This window comes from Ambystoma mexicanum, chromosome 13 (genome assembly GCF_040938575.1).
Source record: "Ambystoma mexicanum isolate Mex_15411 chromosome 13, UKY_AmexF1_1, whole genome shotgun sequence".
Taxonomy (NCBI): domain Eukaryota; kingdom Metazoa; phylum Chordata; class Amphibia; order Caudata; family Ambystomatidae; genus Ambystoma; species Ambystoma mexicanum.
Genome location: NC_090938.1, coordinates 314,101,106 through 314,122,799, shown reverse-complemented (window position 1 = coordinate 314,122,799; position 21,694 = coordinate 314,101,106). Strand labels below are relative to the sequence as shown.

Below are 21,694 nucleotides of genomic sequence, written 5' to 3'. Positions count from 1 at the left end.
TTCTCCGGGAGTTTTCCCAGGAAAAGGGTGATGGAGATCGGGCGATAATTTGCTGGAATAAATGGGTTGAATAAATGGGTTGAGCAGAGGGTGAACAAGAGAGTGCTTGAGAGGAGAGGGGAAACTCCAGTGGCTAAAGAGAGGTTGCAGAGGTCGGCCACGGCTGGAGCAAGACTGTCAATATGGTCCTTGATGGTTTTGGAGGGGCAGGGGTCCACCTGTTTGGAAGAGGCTTTCATAGACCAAACTTGTCTAGAGACCTCATCAGATTTGACAGGGGAGAGGGAGGAGAAAAGAGGGGAAGGGGTGGGGGTGGCGGAGGGGGGCCCAAGAGATGTTAGTGCAGGAGGGGGAGCGGAAGAAAGGACAGGATGTCCTGTGGTTTGGTGGTGAAATGTGTGGCCAGGACTGAGCAAAGGGCATGGGTGGGTGCAGTGGAGGATGCGGCTGCAGTAGGGTTGGCCAGTTCCTTGCAGACTTTGAAAAGTTTGGCTGTGTTGTTAGATGCCACAGAGATGCAGGCTTGTATGTAGACTTTTCTTGTAGCGGATGCAGAGTCTATTGCCTTTGAAAACGGTGTTGGAGATGGAACGGTGAAAGTTAGAGAGGGCAGTATCAGGATGAGAGTCAGCTGTAGGAGTAGAAGGAGGAGAGTAGGTGGAGGCAAAGGCAGCCACTGACACTCTTTTCATGGGTTGGTTGACCTTGAAGGCAGGTGGTGGTCTAGGGTGTGCCTTTGCTAAGGGAGAAGAGAGCTTCAAGTGAGAAGAGAGAAGAGAATGATCCGTCCATGAGAGTGCGGCCATGAGTGGAATAGAGAGTGGGATGTCTGTGGAGATGAGAGCATCCAAGCTGTGGCCAGCAGTGTTCATTGGACCAGAGGGTAGAATAGAAAGAGAAAGGGCATCACACAGGTTGCAGAAAGGTCCTCAAGAGTCAGGAGAGTCAAGGATGGATGTTAAGATCCCACAGCAGGAGGAGTTGGGAAGAGGAGGAGAGGAGAGTAGCGGCCAGGTCAGCCCATTCCTAGAGGAAGAGGGTGGACTGTCCTGGCGGTCGATAGGTGGCCAGAGAGCCTGCAGACCAGGCATTCAAAGGAGGAGTAGACCAGAGTGGGAATAATGGAAACAGGGATCCATTCAGGAAAGATCAAAGATACTCCACCTCCTGGCCTGTTGGGCCTGGGCACGGAGAGGATCTTGTAGCCTTCAGGGAGGAGTGTGTCAAAACTCCTGACAGAGCCGTCCTTAAACCATGTCTCAGTAAGAGCATGAACATCAACATCCAGGAGTTCAAGGAGGTGGCAGATGTCATCAGAGGAGTGCTTGACAGCAGAGCGAGAGTTTAGTGTGGCAACATGGAGCAGCTTGCCACTTTTGAAGGACTTCGGTGAGGGGGGTACATGGGACAGAGGTCCTCCCCCGCTAGCGGCAGGAGAGCCTGAGAGATAGAGGTAGGAGGAGGCACAGGAGGCAAGGATGACGAGGGTGTCAATGAAGAGGGTGCAAGCAAGGGAGCCGGGATAGTGGAATATGTCAAGGGAGTCAGTGTGATAGGGGCCGCTGGAGGCAAGGGAGCTCCAGATGTGGCAGCAGTGGGTGGACAGGGCAGCTGGGTGGAAGAGGCTGACGAGGTTGTCAGTGTAGTGTGAGTAGGCAAGGGAGCCTGTACAGTTCAAAGCGACAAGGGGGGAGTTGTGACGGAGGTGGGGAGATTGGTATGAGGTAAGGTAGCAAAGGTGGGCGTTGTTGGCAGGGGAGCCTGGGCGCCTGTAACGGCAGGTAGTTTCCTCCTGTGAGGAGGAAAGATGATAAGGTGAGGAAGGAGCGAGGAATGGTAACATTATGACATTTATGATGGCCCTGGAGGTGGAAGAGGAGGCAAGAAGGGCCTCCCAGCGGGTACCACCTTTTTTGTGTGAGGAAGAGTAAGGAGAGAGCAGAGCAGCCATATGGAGAGTCCATAGGTCGGGAGAGGGAACGACAAAAAGGATGTCAGTGAGAGTCTCTCTGGCAGAAACACTGATGTAGGTGTCAGCGATAGGAAGGCTTGGGTTGGAGGCCAGTATGTCCTCCTTGAGTTTCTTCCCGCCAGACTTAGTGAGATTTGAAGGATAGGAGATGGAGAAGCAGTTAGAGAAGATGGGGGAGATAGAAAGCCCCATAGCGAGGGGCACAGAGTGTGATACACTTAACCGGGCAGAGCAGTTGAGGTACGTGGGAGGAGGTAGGCAAGGAGGGAGCAAGCACACAGGGAGACACAAATAGGATAGGGAAGAAACAATGGGAAATGAAGAAGGGTGGGGGAACACATAACAGACCAGAATAGAGGCCAGAGGGGGTAACCTGTCAGCACATTCCCATGAAAAGCAGGATGTGCACACACCTAAAAGCGATTTTAGAAACAGCAGCAAAACCAATGCAGGATGTGAACATAGCTAAATTCGATTTTAGAAATGTTTTTATGCATATTAGAGAATTTAGTACTGCTCCTTGATAATGTCAGTTCTTTACAGTGAATGCTGGGGTAGGGTGAAGAGATGGCACACGGGGCATATGACTGAAGGGGCACTAAGGCTTACAATACAGTTGTACAATGCCTAATAATGTATTAACACAGAATCTATAGTGGAGAACAACATAGTATTGATTTCAGTCCAAATAAGCATAACTTACCCAAATAAATATTCAATGCATGTTGTTTAAGGAAAGCTTAGGAAGCTGCTTAGCATACATCATCAATGGAAAATATGCCTTCTTTTAATTTTTAATATTTTGTACAGGTTTGGAAAACAAAAAACAAACACTAATCCAACCAGTATTTTTAAGTATAAAAGATGATATAAAAGAAAATCAAACTGAAAATGGTCACAAGTAACCTAAGGGAATATGTTTAATGATACATGATAGGTGGGCGGGAACCAACTGGTGAAAGACTGCATTCCAGACTGCATTTCAGAGAAGACCAATGGGCACAAGTCGGCAAATTTGCCAACAGTGAATACTAGACATAAGAGTATGTTAGTAAACAGTAGTACTAGAGGACTGTTCCTGGTCCTACAAAACTCTTCCTCTTTACTCTGGCCAGACATTTCACAATGGAGGAGGAACATGTCACTAAAACAAAAATTGTGAAAGAACTTATCTAGTAAATGAGGGACCAATGTCCAACCATGCACCATTAACCAATGGGGCATTTTGGAATCTTAGCTGATGCAGGTTTGTGCACCTTCACAGTCGAAGTTCAACAGCAAATTCGAAGATCTGAGTAAAACATTCAAAATATGTATTTTTCAGAGCAAATGTGTTCTAGGTAGTGTTTTATCAGTCTGCCCTACTCTTCCATTTGGCTCTACGAGTAGGTTGGTCAAATTAATTCACTCACAGTCTATGGCATTCTAAGTCCCCTGAAACTGCTTTTTTGGCTTGAATTGTAGCTCTCTTTTATCGTCGTAGGATGGTGCTATCGTTGCAAAACATATTCTACCACATTGAGTATGTGGCACCTTTGGGTTTTACCGATGCTGAACTAGAAAAATCCGGGCCAATGAAAGCGAGACTCAAGCCATCTAGTGACTTTAGCAGTCCTTCTGTCTGTCACCTCTTTCTGTCTCTCCAAGTAACCAATTTGTTCAATCTCGCCTGGTAGGTTGTTCACTCCCTTTAGCTTCAACTCCCTCTTCTTAGCCTCTTGGCCTTTTTTAACTTCCTATGTTCCCTTTCTCGGTCTTTGCTCACCTCCCAATTCTTCTCGGATACCTTCTGAATCTTTTCCAACCTCCCCCACATTCTTTGCTGCCCTCCTTTTCATTATTTTACATCACATCCTGATCTTTTCCAGCCTAATACACTCCCTCCACCTGCTCACCTTCCTCCTCACTTTACCCTGCCATCTCTGCTCTCTTTCGCTCCCCTCTTGCCCACAGTCCGCCACCATCTCCACTCACTGTTCCAACACACCTATAACATTGCATGTCCAACCTCTCCGTGGCACACATGGCGGTTTTATACTAATTACCTAGTATGTTCCCACAGCTACATGCAGTCCTGTGAACGGAGTACTCATTAGCACTGCCACCTTGGATTTGTGTTTCCCAGCCAGATCCCCCAGATCCAGATTCTCCTGTGATAAGGTCACTCTGCAAGTGCTTGTGTAGCGCAAACTGTGATGCACCATGCTTGTGGGTGTGCATGGCACCCACCACTTGCCTTCTCCCTCTTCAAGCCTAAGCAGAATATTTGTGTATCTGTGCTTGCAGGACCCTGCATTTTCTACTCCATGAGCAAGTCCTGCAGAAACCATGTTTTTGCCAAAAGGTCTAATTTGCTGGTTTATCTTGGGGTACAGCGACTGCCGGAGAAAATTGTCATAGGGATACATCTTTAGGAAAGGTATAGATGTACGTCAGACCTGAGCCATGGGCTTACCGGTTCTTATCTATAAGTTTTGATAACGCTGGAAAAATACTTATTTATTTTGTTTGAAAAAATAAAGAAAAACCTTTTTTATCGTGCCTAATTTCGTATTTCATCGCAAACCTATCACTTTCATTGTATTTTATTTGCCTCCTCATTTTTAATCCACATACTGTTTGTGTTTGCTATGCCACTTCGTGGACTTTGCTAGCATAACACGACTTAGGCGAGTTAGTACATATTCTTTTTTTTTAAACCTTTATTTTTGGTTTTTGTATTATTCTATAAAGACATAAGAACAAATACACACCCACATTAGGGTGGACTTAACTCTGAGCCGTGTCCCACCACCCATCCCCCCCCCCCCCTCCCCCCTCCACCCCCTGGCTCGGCCCATAGTTCAACTGTTTGTGCCGTCCTGATTCCAGGTCGATGTAGCATGGAAATGGTGCTGCTAGTTCTGTGCCTTCACTGTGACCTTTCTCCTGTGTCTGAGGCATCTGGTTGGCTGGTAGAGTCCTCCTCTGATTCTTTTAGCAAGAATGTTATCAGCGGACCCCAGATGTCTGGAGGACGGGCATGTATGTAGGGGAAGTTGTTTGACAAAGTCTGTTTCTACATCCTGGCAATAAAGGATGTCTTTGCGCCAGGCGATGTACGATGGGGGGGGCCTCGGCCCCAGGACATGGCCACTCTCCTCCGGGCCAGTGTCAGCAGAAGTCCCGTCAGTTTCCTTGTCGGGGCAGAGAGCAGCCTTGTCATACCCAGCAAGGCCGCTGTCCGGCTTGGTTGTATCGCCTCTCCCACTATTGCTGCTGTTGTCTCCAAGACATGATTCCAGAACGGTGTTATTTCGGGGCAGTCCCATGCCAAATGGACGAAGTCTGCTGAATGTTCTCCACATCTTTCACATTTTGCAGCTGTTTCAGGGTGATGCTTGTTTGCTTTCGCAGGTGTGTAATAGGTCTGGTGTAGAAAGTTGAAATGGATTAGTTTAAAGCGTGAGTTGAGGGCGATTTTTTGAGTCTGCTTCAGGATGCAGGTCCAGTCCTCCTCTGATATTGTACTGTGCAGGGACCTTTCCCATCTGGTCTTTGCTTGGTAGAGTTTAGGTGATGTATCAGTAATAATAGCTTTGTAGATTTGTGACACCAGCTTGCCTTCACCTTGTGCTTGAATGGCGTTGTGTAGTAATTGCCAGGTCTGTGGCTGACGTGGGAAGTCCGGCAGGAGCGCTTGAAACGTGTATCGGGTCCTAAAATAGAGGAATACATCGAGTGAGGTGTTGCCGCCTTTCGATTTTGCTTGCTGCAGAGTTATAAAGCCGTCTTCTGTGAAGAGATCCCCCAGCGTCTCAATTTCCAGTTTATCGGCCCACTGATGAAATATTTTTTCAGACGTAAGCGGAACTCCTGGAATGAATTTAACGGGCAACAGGGGAGAGTATCTCGTTTTTACCCCGTACCTTTGGGCCAATCTCAGCCAAACTCTATATGTTGAAAGCATTACGTTCATGGTGGAGTTGGGAACGGGCATTTGACTGAAGATGACTGCGGTTAACAGGTTCGGTGTTGCTAGCGCCCGTTCCACCTGAACGTGAGGTCTGATTGTGTGGGAGGCATACCAGTAACTGAGAAATTGCGCTTGCGCTGCCCAAAAGTACTTTTCCAGGTCTGGGAGGGCGAGGCCACCGCTCGCCACTTGAAGTGTTAGTGTTGCATATGCCACTCTGGCCGGTTTGTCTGCCCATAGTAGTTCGAGGACCATGCTTTTTAGTCTTTTCAGATAAGTTTGAGGAAGGAATATTGGAATATTGGTAAACAGATAGAGTAATTTTGGTAGGATCACCAAAAGCTCTTCCCCAGAGTGTTAGTGGTAGGGTCTTCCATCTTGTCACTTTTTCCTGGAGGGACTTGGTCACCTCTTCGTAATTGTCGCGGAACACCTCGTGGTAGCTCAGAGACATTTGGATTCCCAGGTATCGGACATTGGACGTTTTCCATGTGAATTGGAAGTCATCTTCGAAGGGTTTGGTGGCTGGGGTCAGCGGGAATATGATGGACTTTGATTGATTGATTTTCAGGCCGGAGGCTGTCCCAAATTTGATTACTTCCCTCATGACTGGGTTCAGGTTCTCTTCGGGATCGCGAACGAACAGGACCACGTCGTCCGCGTAGAGGGCTATGATGAGCTTGTGTGGTCCAATAACGAGTCCTCTTCGTTGTCGATGTTCTCTTAGGATGGAGGCCAGCGGTTCCATCACCAGGGCGAAGATCAATGCTGAGAGTGGGCAGCCTTGTCTGGTGCCCCGCTGGAGTATCACTGGAGCCGATTTTGCCGTACCTATGATGATGTTGGAGCGCGGCTCGTTGTACAATAACGATACTAGTTTGATAAAGCGGGCTCCCAGCCCCATTCTGGTGAGTACAGCGAACATAAACGGCCATTCCACCGAGTCGAATGCCTTTTCGGCGTCAAGGAGGACCGCTATTGCTTGAGTTGAGGGGTCTAGTGCTTCAATGACGCTGAACAGCCTCCTGATGCCGAAGGTCGTGTTGCGGCCTGGGATGAAGCCTGCCTGATCTGCCAGGACGAGGGTGGGCATCAATGGTAGTAGCCTGTTGGTAAGCACCTTTGCGAGTATTTTGTTGTCGAGATTGAGGAGGGAAATGGGCCTGTACGATGCAGTCCTCTGGTGGCTTGCCTGGCTTATGCAGGAGGATGACGTTGGCTTCACGGGAGGAGTCTCGCTTTTTCTAGTGCCTCGGCATATACTGCCGCCAGAAGGGGGGCGAGGGTGGTGGCGAAGGCTTTGTAGAATTCCCCTGTTAGGCCATCTGGGCCAGGAGCTTTTGAGCTAGGGAGGGTTTTGATAGCTTTTGTGATCTCCTCTTGTGTGATTAGGTCGTTCAGTGGTTCCCGCAGGGAGTGCTCGACCCAGTACAACTCTGCATCTTCGAGGTACTCCAACGAGACTTGTGGGTCGCTGTTGTGACTGTTGCTGTATAGGTCTTGATAGAAGAGCCTGAATTCCTCCGCTATATCTTCGTCAGTGTGGACGAAGTGTCCCTGCCTGGTCCGAATCCTTTCTATTGGCGATTGTTTGTTGTGTGCCTTGACCAGGTTTGCCAGGAGGGCGCCCGGTCTTTGACCTTCGCCGTATTGTCTGACTAGACTATTGCGATTTAGAAATTTCACTTCTCGATCCGCTGCGTTACTGAATTTTTGTAGCTCTTCCCTCAGGGCGACTGGTATGTTCGGGTTGGTTGTGTTGGAGCGCTGGAGTTCAAGTTGTTTTAGTTTCTCTTCACAAGTTGTCAGCTCCCGCCGTATGAGTTTCAATATGCCATTTTCTTTGGCGTGGCAGACCCCTCTAACGAAACACTTTAGAGTTTCCCACAGTGTGCTGGGTGAGGCCACAGATCCTGTGTTGACTTCGAGGAACAACGCGATCTCTTCTCTTAGTTCGGCAGCGAATACCTCATCCCGCATTGAGCCGGTTTTGAAACGCCACCGTTGTAGGGGGGGTTTGGGGTGTGCTGGGTTTAGAACGAGAGTTACCGGGGAGTGGTCTGAGAGAGTTCTTGGATGGATATCGCATGGGCCGCTGGTCCATGGGCCGTTCACAGAGGTGAACAGATAGTCGATCCTGGAACTCGAGTTGTGTACGGCGGAGTGGAAAGTGTATTCACGCAGCTCCTCTTTAGACGTTCTCCAGGCATCCTTCAGATTGAATGCCTTGCAGATTTCTTTTATTTGAAGGCTGGCTTTGGATGGAAGTTGTGGGGTTGCTCTTGATCTGTCTCTCATCGGGTCCAGCACTGTATTCAGGTCCTCACCCCAGATTATGGTCGCAGGTTCTTGGGATGATAGACGGGATAGTACCCAGCTGAAGTTGTCGGGGCCGTCTATGTTTGGTGCGTACGAGTTAACAAAGGTAATTTTCTGGCCTGCTATAATGCCGCTCACAAGGAGAGTTCTCCCTTCGTTGTCTTTTGTGGTGTGGACAAGCCGGAAGCTGATCTTCTTGTGTATTAAGATCGCGACTCCTCTGGAGTAAGATGAGTACGAGGAGAAGTATCTATGGCAACCCCAGCTCTTGGCCCACTGATGATCCTTCCCTGGGAGTAAGTGAGTTTCTTGAAGCCTGGCAACGTCGACTTCGTGTCTTCTAAGGTACTGGAGGATTTTCCTAGTTTTAGATGGGATGTTGCCTCCTCTTATGTTCCAGGTTATGATTCTGAATGGAACGGGTCAGGGTCAACATTGATTCGTTTTTTGTTCCCTATGGTCTTGCCAGGAGGTTCGGTGGATGGACGGTGAGATAGAGGTGGTGGCGAGCGGAGGGGATGCAGGGTCGGAGGACGGCGTGGAACTGGTAGCGCACAACTTGGCCGCTCCTCACGGCTAAACGAAGGTCAGGATACGCACCTCAACTGGAGGTGGTGTGGCAACTGTGACTTCCCTCCCGCGCGCGGGTAACCCCCAACTGACCCGCGAGGTTCCCTCTTCATAACTAAACTATAAGGGTTGCTGTGCTTGGGGCACTTGTGCCTCCCGAGAGGGGAGGGTGGCTCTCCAACGCACTGGGAGTGAGTCTATGCGGTATTAGGTTTATGCATTGGTGCCGGGGGTATGAATCCTGTTCCCTTGGGTGCCTGGGTCGAACGTTATGGCGGTTCTCTGCGTCTTTGGTGTTCACGCTGCGGTCTGGGGTTATTAGCGGCGGATCTGCAGCCGGCGTGATCAAGGTAGTCGCTGGCTTCCTCAGGTGTGTGGAAGAAGAGGGCTTTCCCTTCATGTTGAATGCGAAGCTTTGCTGGGTAGAGCATTGAGTAAAGTATCTGGTTGTCTTGTAGCCTTCTCTTAACTGTTGTGAAGGAGCGCCTCTGTGTTTGAACGGTAGGGGAGAAATCTGGGAAGAACTGGATTGGGTCTCCGTCATATTGCAGTTTCCCTTTTTCTCTGGCTGCCTTGAGTATCGCATCTCCATCTTTATAGTTTAATAGTTTTGCAATAATCGGCCGTGGATTTGCGCCTGGGATTGGTCTGGTGTTCGGAATTCTGTGGGCTCGTTCAACTACAAACAATTTGGAGAGAAGCTCTTTCCCGAAGAGGTCTATGCAGATCTGTTCGACATGGTCCTCCATTTTCGTTTGGAGTTGTTGTTCTCTGATTCCAATGATTCTGATGTTATTCCTTTGTGAGCGTCCCTCTAAGTCTTCATTCTTGGCGCAGACTGCTTTCATCTGGGACTCGGGGGCGGTGACTCTTGTGGTAAGGCCTGTTGCGCCATCATCCAGGTCGGATACTCGTTGCTCCACTGTATCTAACCTATCGGCGTGCTTGTCGAGGCGATGTTGGAGCAGGTCTACTTTAGATGATAGGTTGTCGAGTTTACTGCCTAGGTCGCCAATTCCAGCTTTGAGGTCCATCAGAATTTCCCTGCTATCGAAACTTGGTAATTGCTCTTCTGGCAGGGACATAGTGGGTGTTGGTGACGCTGCTCCGCTCGCTTCGGAATGCGGTTTGCTGGTGGAGCCAGACTCAAAGTTCAGTTTCTTTTTAAATGCATTGTAAGTTGTGATTGCATTTTTCAAAATTGTAGCTGCGTTTTTTAATAGCATAGTTATTGCCGTAATATTGGGTGTTGCCACAGTGTTGGTGGCTGATATTGGCTGCTAGTCTTCTTTGTCAAACCTTAAATAAATATATATTCTTACTACACACTGGCCTGGTTCCTAGTCCATTAGTGACACACATGGGGCATAATTTTAGGGGGTACAGGGGTGTTTGTCCCCCCCAACTTTCACGGCACACCATTTTGTCCCCATTCATTTGGCTGAGGCACCTTTTCTTCAGATGTCATGTCCCCCCCAACATTTTCAGAAAAGTTACTCCACTGGTGACACAGGGTATTTGTTGGGGTGCGAGACGGTTGAAAGGCCTCACCAAATTTGAATCTGTAGAGCGCTTAATTGTGCGCCACGTTGCTAGGGTGAGGGGGAGAGGAACTCCCTGAGTGGAGTGTGACCGCCTAATAACCTGCAACAAAGTGTCCCACACCCTGTTGTATTTAGAAGTAATAGGTTATTAGTATAGGCCAGTTCATTTTGACAGACTCCAATAGGACTGCGTTATTATTTGATGGCCGTAGCTTGCTCCCATCCTTAGATTTAGCTTTAGATATTTATTTATTTGTATTTGTTTAAAGCGCACAGCAGCCCGTGAGCATTGTGGCGCTGTTGCATATATGCATATCTGGTTACAAGGAAGGCTTATTTGTTGCATTGGTAATTGTGTTTACAGTACATCTTGGAATTACAAAATATACAGCAGTTAAAATATAATTGCGATAAAATTAATTTCTACCAGCATGGTTCGTAGCAGTTGGTGGGTTAGCCGGGTGCTGTGGAGTACACATGGTTAAGTGAATAGTGTGGTTTTGAGGGATTTGTGGAAGGTTAGTAAGGAGGGTTCTGCTCTTAGTGCGTTGGGTAGGGTGTTCCAGAGTTGCAACCAATAGGCGTTCAATCAATCTGTTTGAAGTTCAATAAACACCCTTGAACTGTGATCACTTGTGTCTGTATACACTGTTTGATACCATGCCTTCCTTACACTAGAGTGTTAAATATTAGTGAATTCTTGCATGTACCATTCGTCAAGGGTTTTACATCCTCTGTGAAGAATTTCTGTTGAAAGTTTCAGTCAGTGTGTGGTTGATTTTGTTTAGGAAAATGAAGGTAAAGTTTTGCTCCCATGCACACACTGGGAAGTTCTTGAAAGATTGATGGGGAATCTTGGTCGGTTTAGGTTGATGCCGCCCCCTTCTAGCACTTCGCATTTTGCACAGATCGGCATCTCCCTCGCACGTCTTGCTACTGCACTTACACAATCCGAATGTCACAAGGCCTAGTAGAACCGTTATTTTGATCTTTCTCCTGTTCCCCCACCCCTTTTTTTTGTCTGGTGGCACCTTGAAACACCATTTGTTGTGTACGCATCTTAAACATATCCAATAAATAAATAAGCTAAGTATGACAGTGTGATTATCCAGTCCTGTGGTTGGTGTCAAAACATTTGATGGCTGAAGATGCAATAAATACTAGGTAGAAAATATTGTAGTTGAGTATGGGTTCTGTGACCAGCTGTTTGATATTTAGTGTTCCGAGGATGTCAAAAAGGGCTTCTTTGTTTTTTTTGTCTAAGTTCCTGGTAAACTGAGATCCCAGAAGAGGCCGTTTTTGAATGGGTATTAACAAGTGTTATGATGAAGTCTGTCCTCACTGATTATGATGTACTTTGTCTTCAGGATTCTGCAGATCACATGAAGATGACAATCTCTCAGTCTGAGAGCAGGAAATGGCAGGTGAGATATTTGATGAATAGCATTCCTGAAGGGTGCTGGTACAAGAGCCTTTGCAAATGAATGTGAGGTCTCCTCCAGTCTTTGAACAGTCAATATGTTGTAGGTGGCACCCTGAAGGTATGTCATTATTTACGTGTCGGGCAGAGGGACAGAACTTGGTCTCTGTGATGAAGGTAACATCAAGGCTATGTATGGTGATAACATCAGCAATGACTGTGGCAGGAAGGACTGCAGAGTGCTTTTTAATGAGGAATAATGATTGTTTTGAAGGTTAGAGGGTGGTGTTAATGAGAAGAATGTGAATGAGATTTTGCAGGTTGGAAGAAGTTTGATTTGGTGGGTGTTTCCATGCGTGGTTGAGTGTGGGGATTAAATATGGCAAATGTTCTGCGATGCCCAAAATGTTGGCTTATTTAAGCAGACACAAGTAAGCTTTACGGAGAATGGCTTACACATCCCAAATAGGAAAAGGCCTGGTCTTTGTCTGCTCTAAGGTTCAGACACCAGGGTGAAAGATGCCCTTTTAGCCGAGAAGTATAGGAATGCGGCAGGGCAGGTGAAGGGAGCAGGAAAACATAGGCAAGTAGCAATTGGTTAATGCAATGGGCAGAGGTCACATAACCTTGAGCCACTTACAATTGCTGAACGACTTTCATAACCTTTACAATAAATTAGCGCCACCTTGGATCATACCCAATGATGGGAACTACTTAAAAGGGTATGAAGTCAAGGAAAACGCCATAATAGATAACTAGGTTTTTAGAAAGGATGATAGAAAGGAAAGGGCGAGAAAGAATGAGAGTGACTGAAAGGAAATATTCTACGCACAACACCAAGCGCTGAAAAAGGATACAGTTCTCATCACCTTCAGGATTCTTGGGTGGTCCAGGCATGTTTAGAAGGACGAGTTTGGCATCGTGAGATTTATTGACAATAACTTCATTAAGTTTGACAGCAGTGTGCATGCGCCTCACATTTGACTGGTCCCTGCACACAAACGGAGTGGAAACAAAGACAGATGAGCAGAAGAGGTGTTGTACAAAACTTGCTGCATACATTCATTGCTTTTCAAAAAGACGTGTGCACATTCACTTTTATCCTTAACCCCAATCTTTGCCAGTCTCTGTTATACATGCAAACAGCGCTATTTGTAGGCACATTTCAGTTCTATACCCACACCTATTCATGCTACACCCAAAACTCGACCACATATCTATATTATGCAGACAACATCTTCTATGCCCTCTAAGCCCTCCAGCTATGCCTCACACCCCTTCTTGATTTTCTCACATCCCTTTGTGTGTTACAACTATACTTTCTAAAATGTCCCCGCCTTTCTCCCATGCCCACATTACTCTCTTATCATAACCCACACTTCTATGTACACAAGTTGCTCCTGCTATCCCCATTGCTCCCATTTGACAAGCCCTCACTGCCTGCTATGATGGCAGTGTCTATACCAACGCTGGCTTGCACACTTTGCTATGCCCAGGATACCAAGCTCACACTGTACTGCAATGCCCACACATCCCTTAGAATGCCAACATCTCACTCCTGATTTGCCAACAACACCATTATGTCCAGCATACATTGCTGCCTTTTAATATACTCACGGGCGCATGTTCAGTAAATCCTGGAAGCCTTCCAGTGTCTTCGCTCGACTCTGTGCCCGTGCTGCCAAGTATTTTTCCTTTGTCCAGGTCATGTGTACTTTTTCTTGGGTAGTGTCCGTCTCCTCTTCCTCATCCGAGCCAATACTGGTCAAGCGCAGCATTGAGTTTCGGTCCTTGACAAGCTGAGCCTGAACAGGGGGAAAAGGGATTCACATGGCAGTATTCTGGGTGTCAATATCGGTGATTCTAGGCAGTGCCATGATTTAAAGCAAAAGTAGCACAACCTGGTGGCTTGTAAACCAGCATTTTTATCTAGTCAACTGGTAAAATGAGTCACTAGTAACATTGTTTCGAATGGATTGTGTCCTCCCACGTATTCCTCATCTTGTTATAATTGGTTATCTCCAGCTTCGCTGCTTCGGAAAAACAATTTCTCGGCAGAGGGCGCTGTGCTCGAGGTCGTGGCGTCGATTGTCCCTCGACGTACTCTGTCGAGGTCACCGATGGTATAAATAGCTCGAGCCGCGCCCCTTGCTTCAGTTCCGTTTTTCCGATCGCTTCGCTATCGAGAACGGCGCGATTCTATTTTCTGTGAAGAAAATGTCGTCATCTTCGACACGTTCGACACCCAGGACGGGGTTCAAGAAGTGTGCAAATTGTGGATCTACAATGTCGATCACCGATCCCCACCGGATTTGTCTCTGGTGTCTCGGTTCCAGTCACCGAACCAACGACTGCGGGTCCTGCCAATCTATGACCGAAAAAGCTCTTCGTGAGGGGAGAGGTAAACTGTCGGTGGTGAGGGAGGCCTCAAAAAAGGTTTAGTTAAAAAGACACAAGAAAGTGACTGATTCTAAGGAATCGGATCGCCATAGGCACTCAAACAGATCTCGATCTAGGAGTAGATCGAGACACTCTTCGTCATCATCGAAAAAAATGAAGAGGAGACATAGATCTCCCTCATCATCATCATCTTCTTCAGAGTCGACCGAAGAAATTTGTTGTCCGACTAAATCGGATTCTCCCAGTAAGTGGGAAGAATTCCGCAAAAAGATGATGGAGGTTTTCGAGAATGCGGCCCGATCCCCTCAAAAGATCCTCGAAAAAGCCATATCCCTAAAGTCGCTCCATTGGACGACAAAGGGAAGTCCAAGGCTACCATGGCAAAGACCGGTAGGGTCGAGGAATCAAATAAAACCTCGAGTCGACGTAAAACCGTCAAAGACTCTTCGAGAGTCGAGCACTTCTCCAGTGCCATACAAGAAACACAAGTCGTCGAAGGATAGGAAATCCTGTGCTTTCCTGTGGAAATCCTGTGCTTTCCAGGAAAGTCGATAATTCCGACTCCAAAGCCAAAAACATCCTCAACGCCATTATCAAAGTCATCTTCGAAGACTTCAAAGACCCCTTCGACAACTTCAAAGGATTTGCCAATTCCTTCGAAGCAGATGGAAGAGGAAGAAAGGAGATTCACTCCTTTGCCTAGGTCAGACTTTTTCAAATCTATGTCAGCAATCTATGAAGAGTCTGCTTCAGAAGAAGACTAGGTTACTCCTTTGGGAGTTAAGTATGGTTCAAGACAAGTTCCTGAGGAACTTATTGACCAGGAATCTAGAATGAGAGACCCGAGTGATACTCTACATTCTGCCAGTGGAGTTGACACATCCCCAGAATTAGAGTTCGCCAAACCTGATCCTGCAGATGCTGGGTACAGGGATCTTATGACCAGGGTAGTTGAATATATGGGTTGGGGTATTACTTCACCCATTTTTGATAAAAGATGACATGACGGATATAATCGTCAAGGGACCTCTGAAAGATCCTGTTCTCCCTTTCCACAGATCCCTCCAAAGGACTGTGGAGAAAAACTGGGAGAAGCCAGAAACTATTGCTGCTGCAGATAGCACTTTTCCAAGAAAATATAGACCGGCTGGAAAGGATCCTGAATATTTGAATAAACATCCGACTCCAGAAAGTTTAGTCATTCAGGCAGCATCTACTTCAAAACAAACTGATTATCCAACTATCCCTCCAGATAGAGAGGATAAAAAAATTGATGCCTGGGCACGTAAAGTTTTCACGTCAGGCAGTATGGCACTTAAGTCGGCAAATGTCACCTTTACCCTAGCCAGGTTTACCCATACCCTGTGGGACTGTATTTCGGTGGCAGCTGATCATATTCCGGAAGGCGAGGAAAGGGAAGGCTTCCTGAATATAGTCAAAGACGGGAAGGAGGCAATGGGGGAATGTCTCCAGTCTACACTGGATACTGCTGATAGTATCAGCAGATCCATGGCTGCAAGCGTTGTGCTACGCAGATTTGCGTGGTTGAGGAAGTCGGGGTTTGCACCAGACGTGCGAGCCAGACTTCTCAACAGGCCCTTTGATGGCTCGAGGCTCTTTGGCAGAAAGGCTGATGAAAGCCTAGAAAAACTTCAGACCTCGAAAGAGGCAGCTAAATCACTTAGCGCCTCTTTGCGCCAGCCTCTAAAACCCTATTCCGGCTCATCTTCCTGGAGGGGTCGTTCTTTTTGATACTAACCCTCTTTTGGTAGAGGAAGAGGACAGGCTTCTCAAAGGGGTAAAAGAAACTTTCCTCGTGGAGCACGAGGAAGAGGTGCAAAATCAGCCTCAGGAGCGGCATCTGTACCCTCAGCCACTCCTGCAGCCGCCTCCAAATCCCTCTGAGACCTTGTTACACAAAACACCAGTGGGAGGCAGGATTTCTCAACATCTGAAGGAATGGCGGGGCATTACCTCAGATGCTTGGGCACTGGAAACAGTAGCCCACGGTTACTGTCTGCCCTTTCTAAAAAGGCCTCAGAATCATCCACCGGGAGCCAACTCCGCCAAAATTCCAGATCCGCTCCTGTTGCAGGAAATTTTAACCCTGCTAGAGAAAGGTGCCATAGAACTGGTACCTGTAGCGGAGAGGAACAGGGGTTGGTACTCCCCATATTTACTCATCCCAAAAAAGGACGGAGGACTGAGACCCATCTTGGACTTGAGAAACTTGAACAAGTTCCTCAGGAAGGACAAGTTCAAGATGGTGACTCTTTCTCAGATCCTTCAGGCTCTCCAACTCCAAGATTGGTTGGTATCATTGGACCTTCAGGATGCTTACTTTCATGTGCCAATCCATCCAAAGCACAGAAAGTACCTGAGGTTCGCGATTGGCAATTCTCATTATCAGTTTCAAGTTCTGCCATTCGGGTTGACCTCCGCCCCAAGGGTTTTCACCAAACTGTTGGCGGTTGTGGCAGCAAGTCTCAGGAGAGGAGGTATTCACATATATCCCTACCTGGACGACCGGCTGATCAGAGCAAGTTCTCCAGAACAAGCTCAGGAACATCTTTTGATCACCTGCCACTTCCTCCACAAATTGGGCTCGTCCATCAATTTCAAGAAGTCCCACATGATACCATCCCAGAAGCTCCAGTATATCGGAGCAGTCTTGGACACTTCCTCAGGAAAAGCCTCGCCTCCCGAAATGAGAGCTCTCCACATCCAGCAGATGGTAACGAAGTTTCAGAATGCCCAACGTCTACCGGCCTTCGATTTTCTCAGGTTGCTCGGCCTCATGGCATCCTGCATTTTCCTAGTACCAGAGGCCAGGTTGAGAATGAGATCCCTTCAATGGGCACTCAGAACTGGTCCCAGTTCTCCGGGAATATGTCAGATCTTCTGCAAGTCCCGAGCGCAGTTGCTCAGGATCTTCTATGGTGGGCTTTCAACGACAACATTCTCAAGGAAGCGTCTTTTTGGCAACCATGGAGGGAGATAACGTTACGCACGGGCACCTCACTCACGGGGCGGGGAGCACACACCAATGATCTGACAATCAGCGGTCGCTGGTCTCCATCGGAGTCCAAACTACACATCAACCTGTTGGAGCCGAGGACAATCAGACTAGCTCTGAAGGCCTTTCTGCCCTCTGTACAGGGAAAGAATGTCCTGATAATGACGGACAACACGGTGGCCATGTACTACCTCAACAAAAGAGGAGGAGTAGGGTCACTGCCACTGTGCAGAGAGGCAATGCAGCTCTGGTTGTGGGCAATACGAGAAGGAATCTCTCTATCGGCAATTCACCTAGCCGGAGAGAAGAACACGGCAGCAGACGCTCTGAGCAGGCAGAGCACGGTCTCTCACGAGTGTGGGCTGGCTCAGGAAGTCCTTCTGGAAATCTTTGCCCTTTGGGGAACCACTCAAGTGGATCTGTTTGCCACCGCGATCAACCGGAAGTGCGATCAGTACTGCTCAAGGGAATTTCCTCAAAGAGGAGCTCTGGGAGACGCATTCGTAGTGGAGTGGAAGTTTCCATTGCTGTACGTGTTTTCCCCCAGTCCCCCGTGATTCCTCAAGTAATCAGGAGGTTGAGAAAGTTCAGGAAAACCATGATCCCAATTTGCACCGGATTGGGCCAGGAGGACGTGGTACCCGGACCTTCTGGACATGTCCATCTGCCCTCCAATACGTCTTCCGCAAAGAGAGGATCTTCTCTCGCAAGAGGAAGGTCGGGTTCTCCATCCAGAGGTCAAGACACTCAACCTTCACGCATGGTTTCTGAGAGGTTGAGATACAAGGATTGGGATCTTCTGGATGACGTAATGTAAATCTTGATTTCGGCCAGAAGACCAGCAACAAAATCTTTGTACCGATGTCGCTGGAACAGGTTTAGTAACTGGTGCAAAGACAAGGATGTGGACCCTTTTCAGTGTGGCACCCCAATGGTGCTTTCTTTTCTACTACATCTAGCTAATCTGGGGCTCCAGATAGGAACAATCAAAGGATACATTGCTGCGCTGTCCATTTTCAAGCGCTCCTCAGAAGAGGTTTCATATTTCAAAATACCGTTAATAATTCAATTCTTAAAAGGGCTTACTAATGTATACCCTCCAGTACCTTTTCATGTACCAACTTGGGACTTAGATTTAGTATTAAAATTCTTGACTTGCATACCTTTTGAGCCTCTGCACTCATGTCCATTGAGGCTTTTGACTCTAAAAATTGTCCTTCTTGTGGCCCTATCATCAGCCCACAGGGTTAGCGAACTTCAGGCTCTCTCATGCAAACCACCATATACTATTTTTTATAAGGATAAGGTAGTCCTTAAAGTTAAACCTTCATTCTTGCCAAAAGTAGTCTCGGACTTCCATTTGTTACAAAAAAAAGTACTACCAACCTTTTATCCTCGTCCTCATCTGGGCAAGGAAGAGGAGAGATTACACAGATTAGATCCCAAGAGGGCTCTTAGTTTTTACATCTCAAGGATGGCTAAATTGAGACAAGATGACCAACTATTTGTGGGTTATACTGGTCATAAATTAGGCTTATCTGTAACAAAACAGACCATTTCCCGCTGGATCATATTAGCCATAGTTGAATGCTACAGATTAGCGGGAAAAGAACCACCAGATGGGCTTCGTGCCCATTTTACAAGGGGAATGGCTACTTCTGTGGCTCTAAAGAGGGGAGTCCCAGCAGCAGATATTTGTGCAGCTGCAACTTGGAAAGCATACTTTTGTTAAACATTATTGTTTGGATACTGCTTCCTCTAACGAGGGTTTATTTTCCAAGGCAGTTCTGCATTCTGTCCACGAAAACTGAAATTAGCACTCCTGCCTCCAAAAATTGATACTGCTATGGGAGCCTATCACAAGATGAGGAATACGTGGGAGGACACAATCCATTCCAAGAACAAGTTACTTACCAACTGTAACGTTCTTTTGACTGGATGTTCCTCCCGCGTATTCCTCATCGACCCTCCCATCATACCCCACAGTACAGTTTACGTTTTCTTACAGTTTCCTCTCACGAAGAATGTATTGGTCATGGGGCACGCCTGGGTGTTCCTCCTATATATATTTCATCGAAAAAACAGAACTGAAGCAACGGGCGCAGCTCGAGCTATTTATATCATCAGTGACGTCGACAGAGTACGGAGTACGTCGAGGGACAATCGACGCCATGACCTCGAGCACAGCGCCCTCTGCCGAGAATGATTTTTTCCGAAGCAGCGAAGCTGGAGATAACGAATTATCACAAGATGAGGAATATGTGGGAGGAACATCCAGTCGAAAGAACGTTACAGTTGGTAAGTAACTTGTTCTTCTCTAACCTGGCTATACTCCTGAGATTTACAGCCTGATGTATTCCCGGACATCAGGGCAACTCACCAGAGTGGCTGAAAATATTCTTATCTGGAATTCTGAGAATTGTATCACTCTGGTAAATGTCTAGATGCCCAGTACTTCAGGCACACATTCTTGCAGGACCTTGCTCACAGTAGAGGGCTTTTCTTTTTAATTAAATGCTTTGTAAAGAAGGTCTCTTGTTATAAGCAATCAGTACTTTAAAGTAACTCTTGGGGGAGGGGGATTACAGGGTCTTGGAATGACCATCTTATTCTGGTCTTAACAGTTCTGGGTACGGAACTCTTATCTTCAAGGCAATTATAAACTTTGCACAATTATAAACTTTGCAATGTAACTCCTGCTGGAGCAGTGACTGGATTAATGTGGGTTGCAGTGTCAGCATAATTACTAAATGTGGCTGCAATTTGCACTGGCTCAACTGGAAGAACAAGCACAATTTCGCTCTTGCTGTCTGCAAATATTCAGTCATTGCCTATGCAATAGTTATAGCCCTAGAACAATGACAATAAATGGCTGGCTTTTTCCTGGTACAAAGACAAAATCTACACTAGCATTAAACCTAGAACTAAAAGTAGAGCATACGTAGTCATAAGGATTGGCACATGTGCCAATCCTTATGACCGGATGTGTCATTATGCCAGTGCTTATGCCAGTGCTAAAACAACCGTAAATCTGGCCATTGCGCTGGCTCTACAATGGGCAAATACATTTTCCCATGGCATTTATGACATGAGATGTCACATTACGTGCGACAGTCGAACTGAAAACACCTGCTACGAAAAGCTACACTAAGGAAGTAAATGGCGGTATCCCCAGAGACCGTTTAATATGTTCTCTACACCTTCCAATATATTACCCACCTTCCAATATATTACTCATTCCCTCTTCGGTAAGAAGGACGAACGCAAGGGAGATCACAATTGCAGTCCGCCTTACGTTACCTGGACATGGTCATGGGCTCTCATGTATTATGCAAATAAAATTGAAAAGTATATTGTGCTTCCATAATATTAGCTGCTTAAGGGCTGTGTTCTCCAGTCCAACAAACTTCACTCCATGTATTTGGTGAAGGTTTTTTTAAAAATGTGTTTCATTGGTTTTTACTCATACATAAGTAGAAAAGTTTCACAGCACTGTCTCATGCAGTGTCGACATCCGTCACATTTTAACATATCGTAAACTCTTCCCCAACATCCCCCTCCCCTCCCCCCCCTGCCTCCCAACTCCCACCCCCCAACCTTGCCTAATGCACAATTGTACTATCAATTTGCTACATCTTCCATAGTTTGGAACACCTCACGCCCTTGTTGGGGTTAATCCGCCTCCTCTGCTTCGGTGGCTTCCTTAGTGAACAGGGTTTGTAGCAAGTCCTCCTATTCCATGATACCCACACAGGCCTAATGGTTGCCCCATACCGCCCTCTGCCATGCTGCAGTTTCCACCAACGCCCACCTTTTCAGGTCCCACCACCATTCCTCTACTTCAGGGCCTTTGGGGGGATTTACATGCCATAGCAATTCTACGTTTGGCTAGGATGCACTCCAAATCCTTAATTATATTAACATGTTTTATGCCTTTGGGACGTGGACAACGGCCCAGCAAACATGCTCCCAGAGAAAGCACATCCCAACCCCCCCATGTAGTCTACTTCCCACCTCCTGCCAGTGTGCCCCACCACAGGACATGCCCAGAACATATGTAGCATCCCTGCGTTTGTCGCTTTGCACATGGGGCATACCTGTGCCACCACGCCTGTGAACCTTGAGATCCGCTGAGGTGTCATATGTCCTGTGTGTTACCAGCAGTTGTATAAACTGCAGTCTCACATTCAGTGACAGCTCTTATGGTATCCCAGTATCTCTGCCCATTGTGCGTCTGTGAATGTTGCCCCTAGGTCTTCTTCTCATTTGCCCTTTACCACTGAAGGTGAGGGAGGCCCATTAGACAGTAGGTCGTATAGACACAGTATGGTGTGCCCTCCCTCGGCTATGCGATATAGGACGTCCACTATTGAATGTTTCGCAGTATGTGGGCCATCTACGTATGATCTTTCTCTTGAAAGTGCTATGTAGCAAATATAGGCCTGTATGTCCTGCCAGCTCTAAGAAGGTTATGAAAGAACTATCTTGCAGTAAATCC

At 47.1% G+C, this 21,694-nt stretch overlaps 1 protein-coding gene across 3 annotated transcripts in view; it reads right to left on the bottom strand.

Annotated features, from left to right (window-relative positions):
- SLC12A6 (solute carrier family 12 member 6) overlaps positions 1-21,694 on the bottom strand; it is a 3,180,404-nt gene that overhangs the window by 25,056 nt on the left and 3,133,654 nt on the right. For all 3 annotated transcript variants that reach the window (XM_069633764.1, XM_069633765.1, XM_069633766.1), the window contains 2 exons: positions 13,398-13,585; positions 12,638-12,771 (listed from right to left, as the gene is read on the bottom strand). In XM_069633764.1, coding sequence (XP_069489865.1) covers positions 12,638-12,771; positions 13,398-13,585 — 322 coding nt within the window. The remainder of the gene's footprint in view (positions 1-12,637; positions 12,772-13,397; positions 13,586-21,694) is intronic.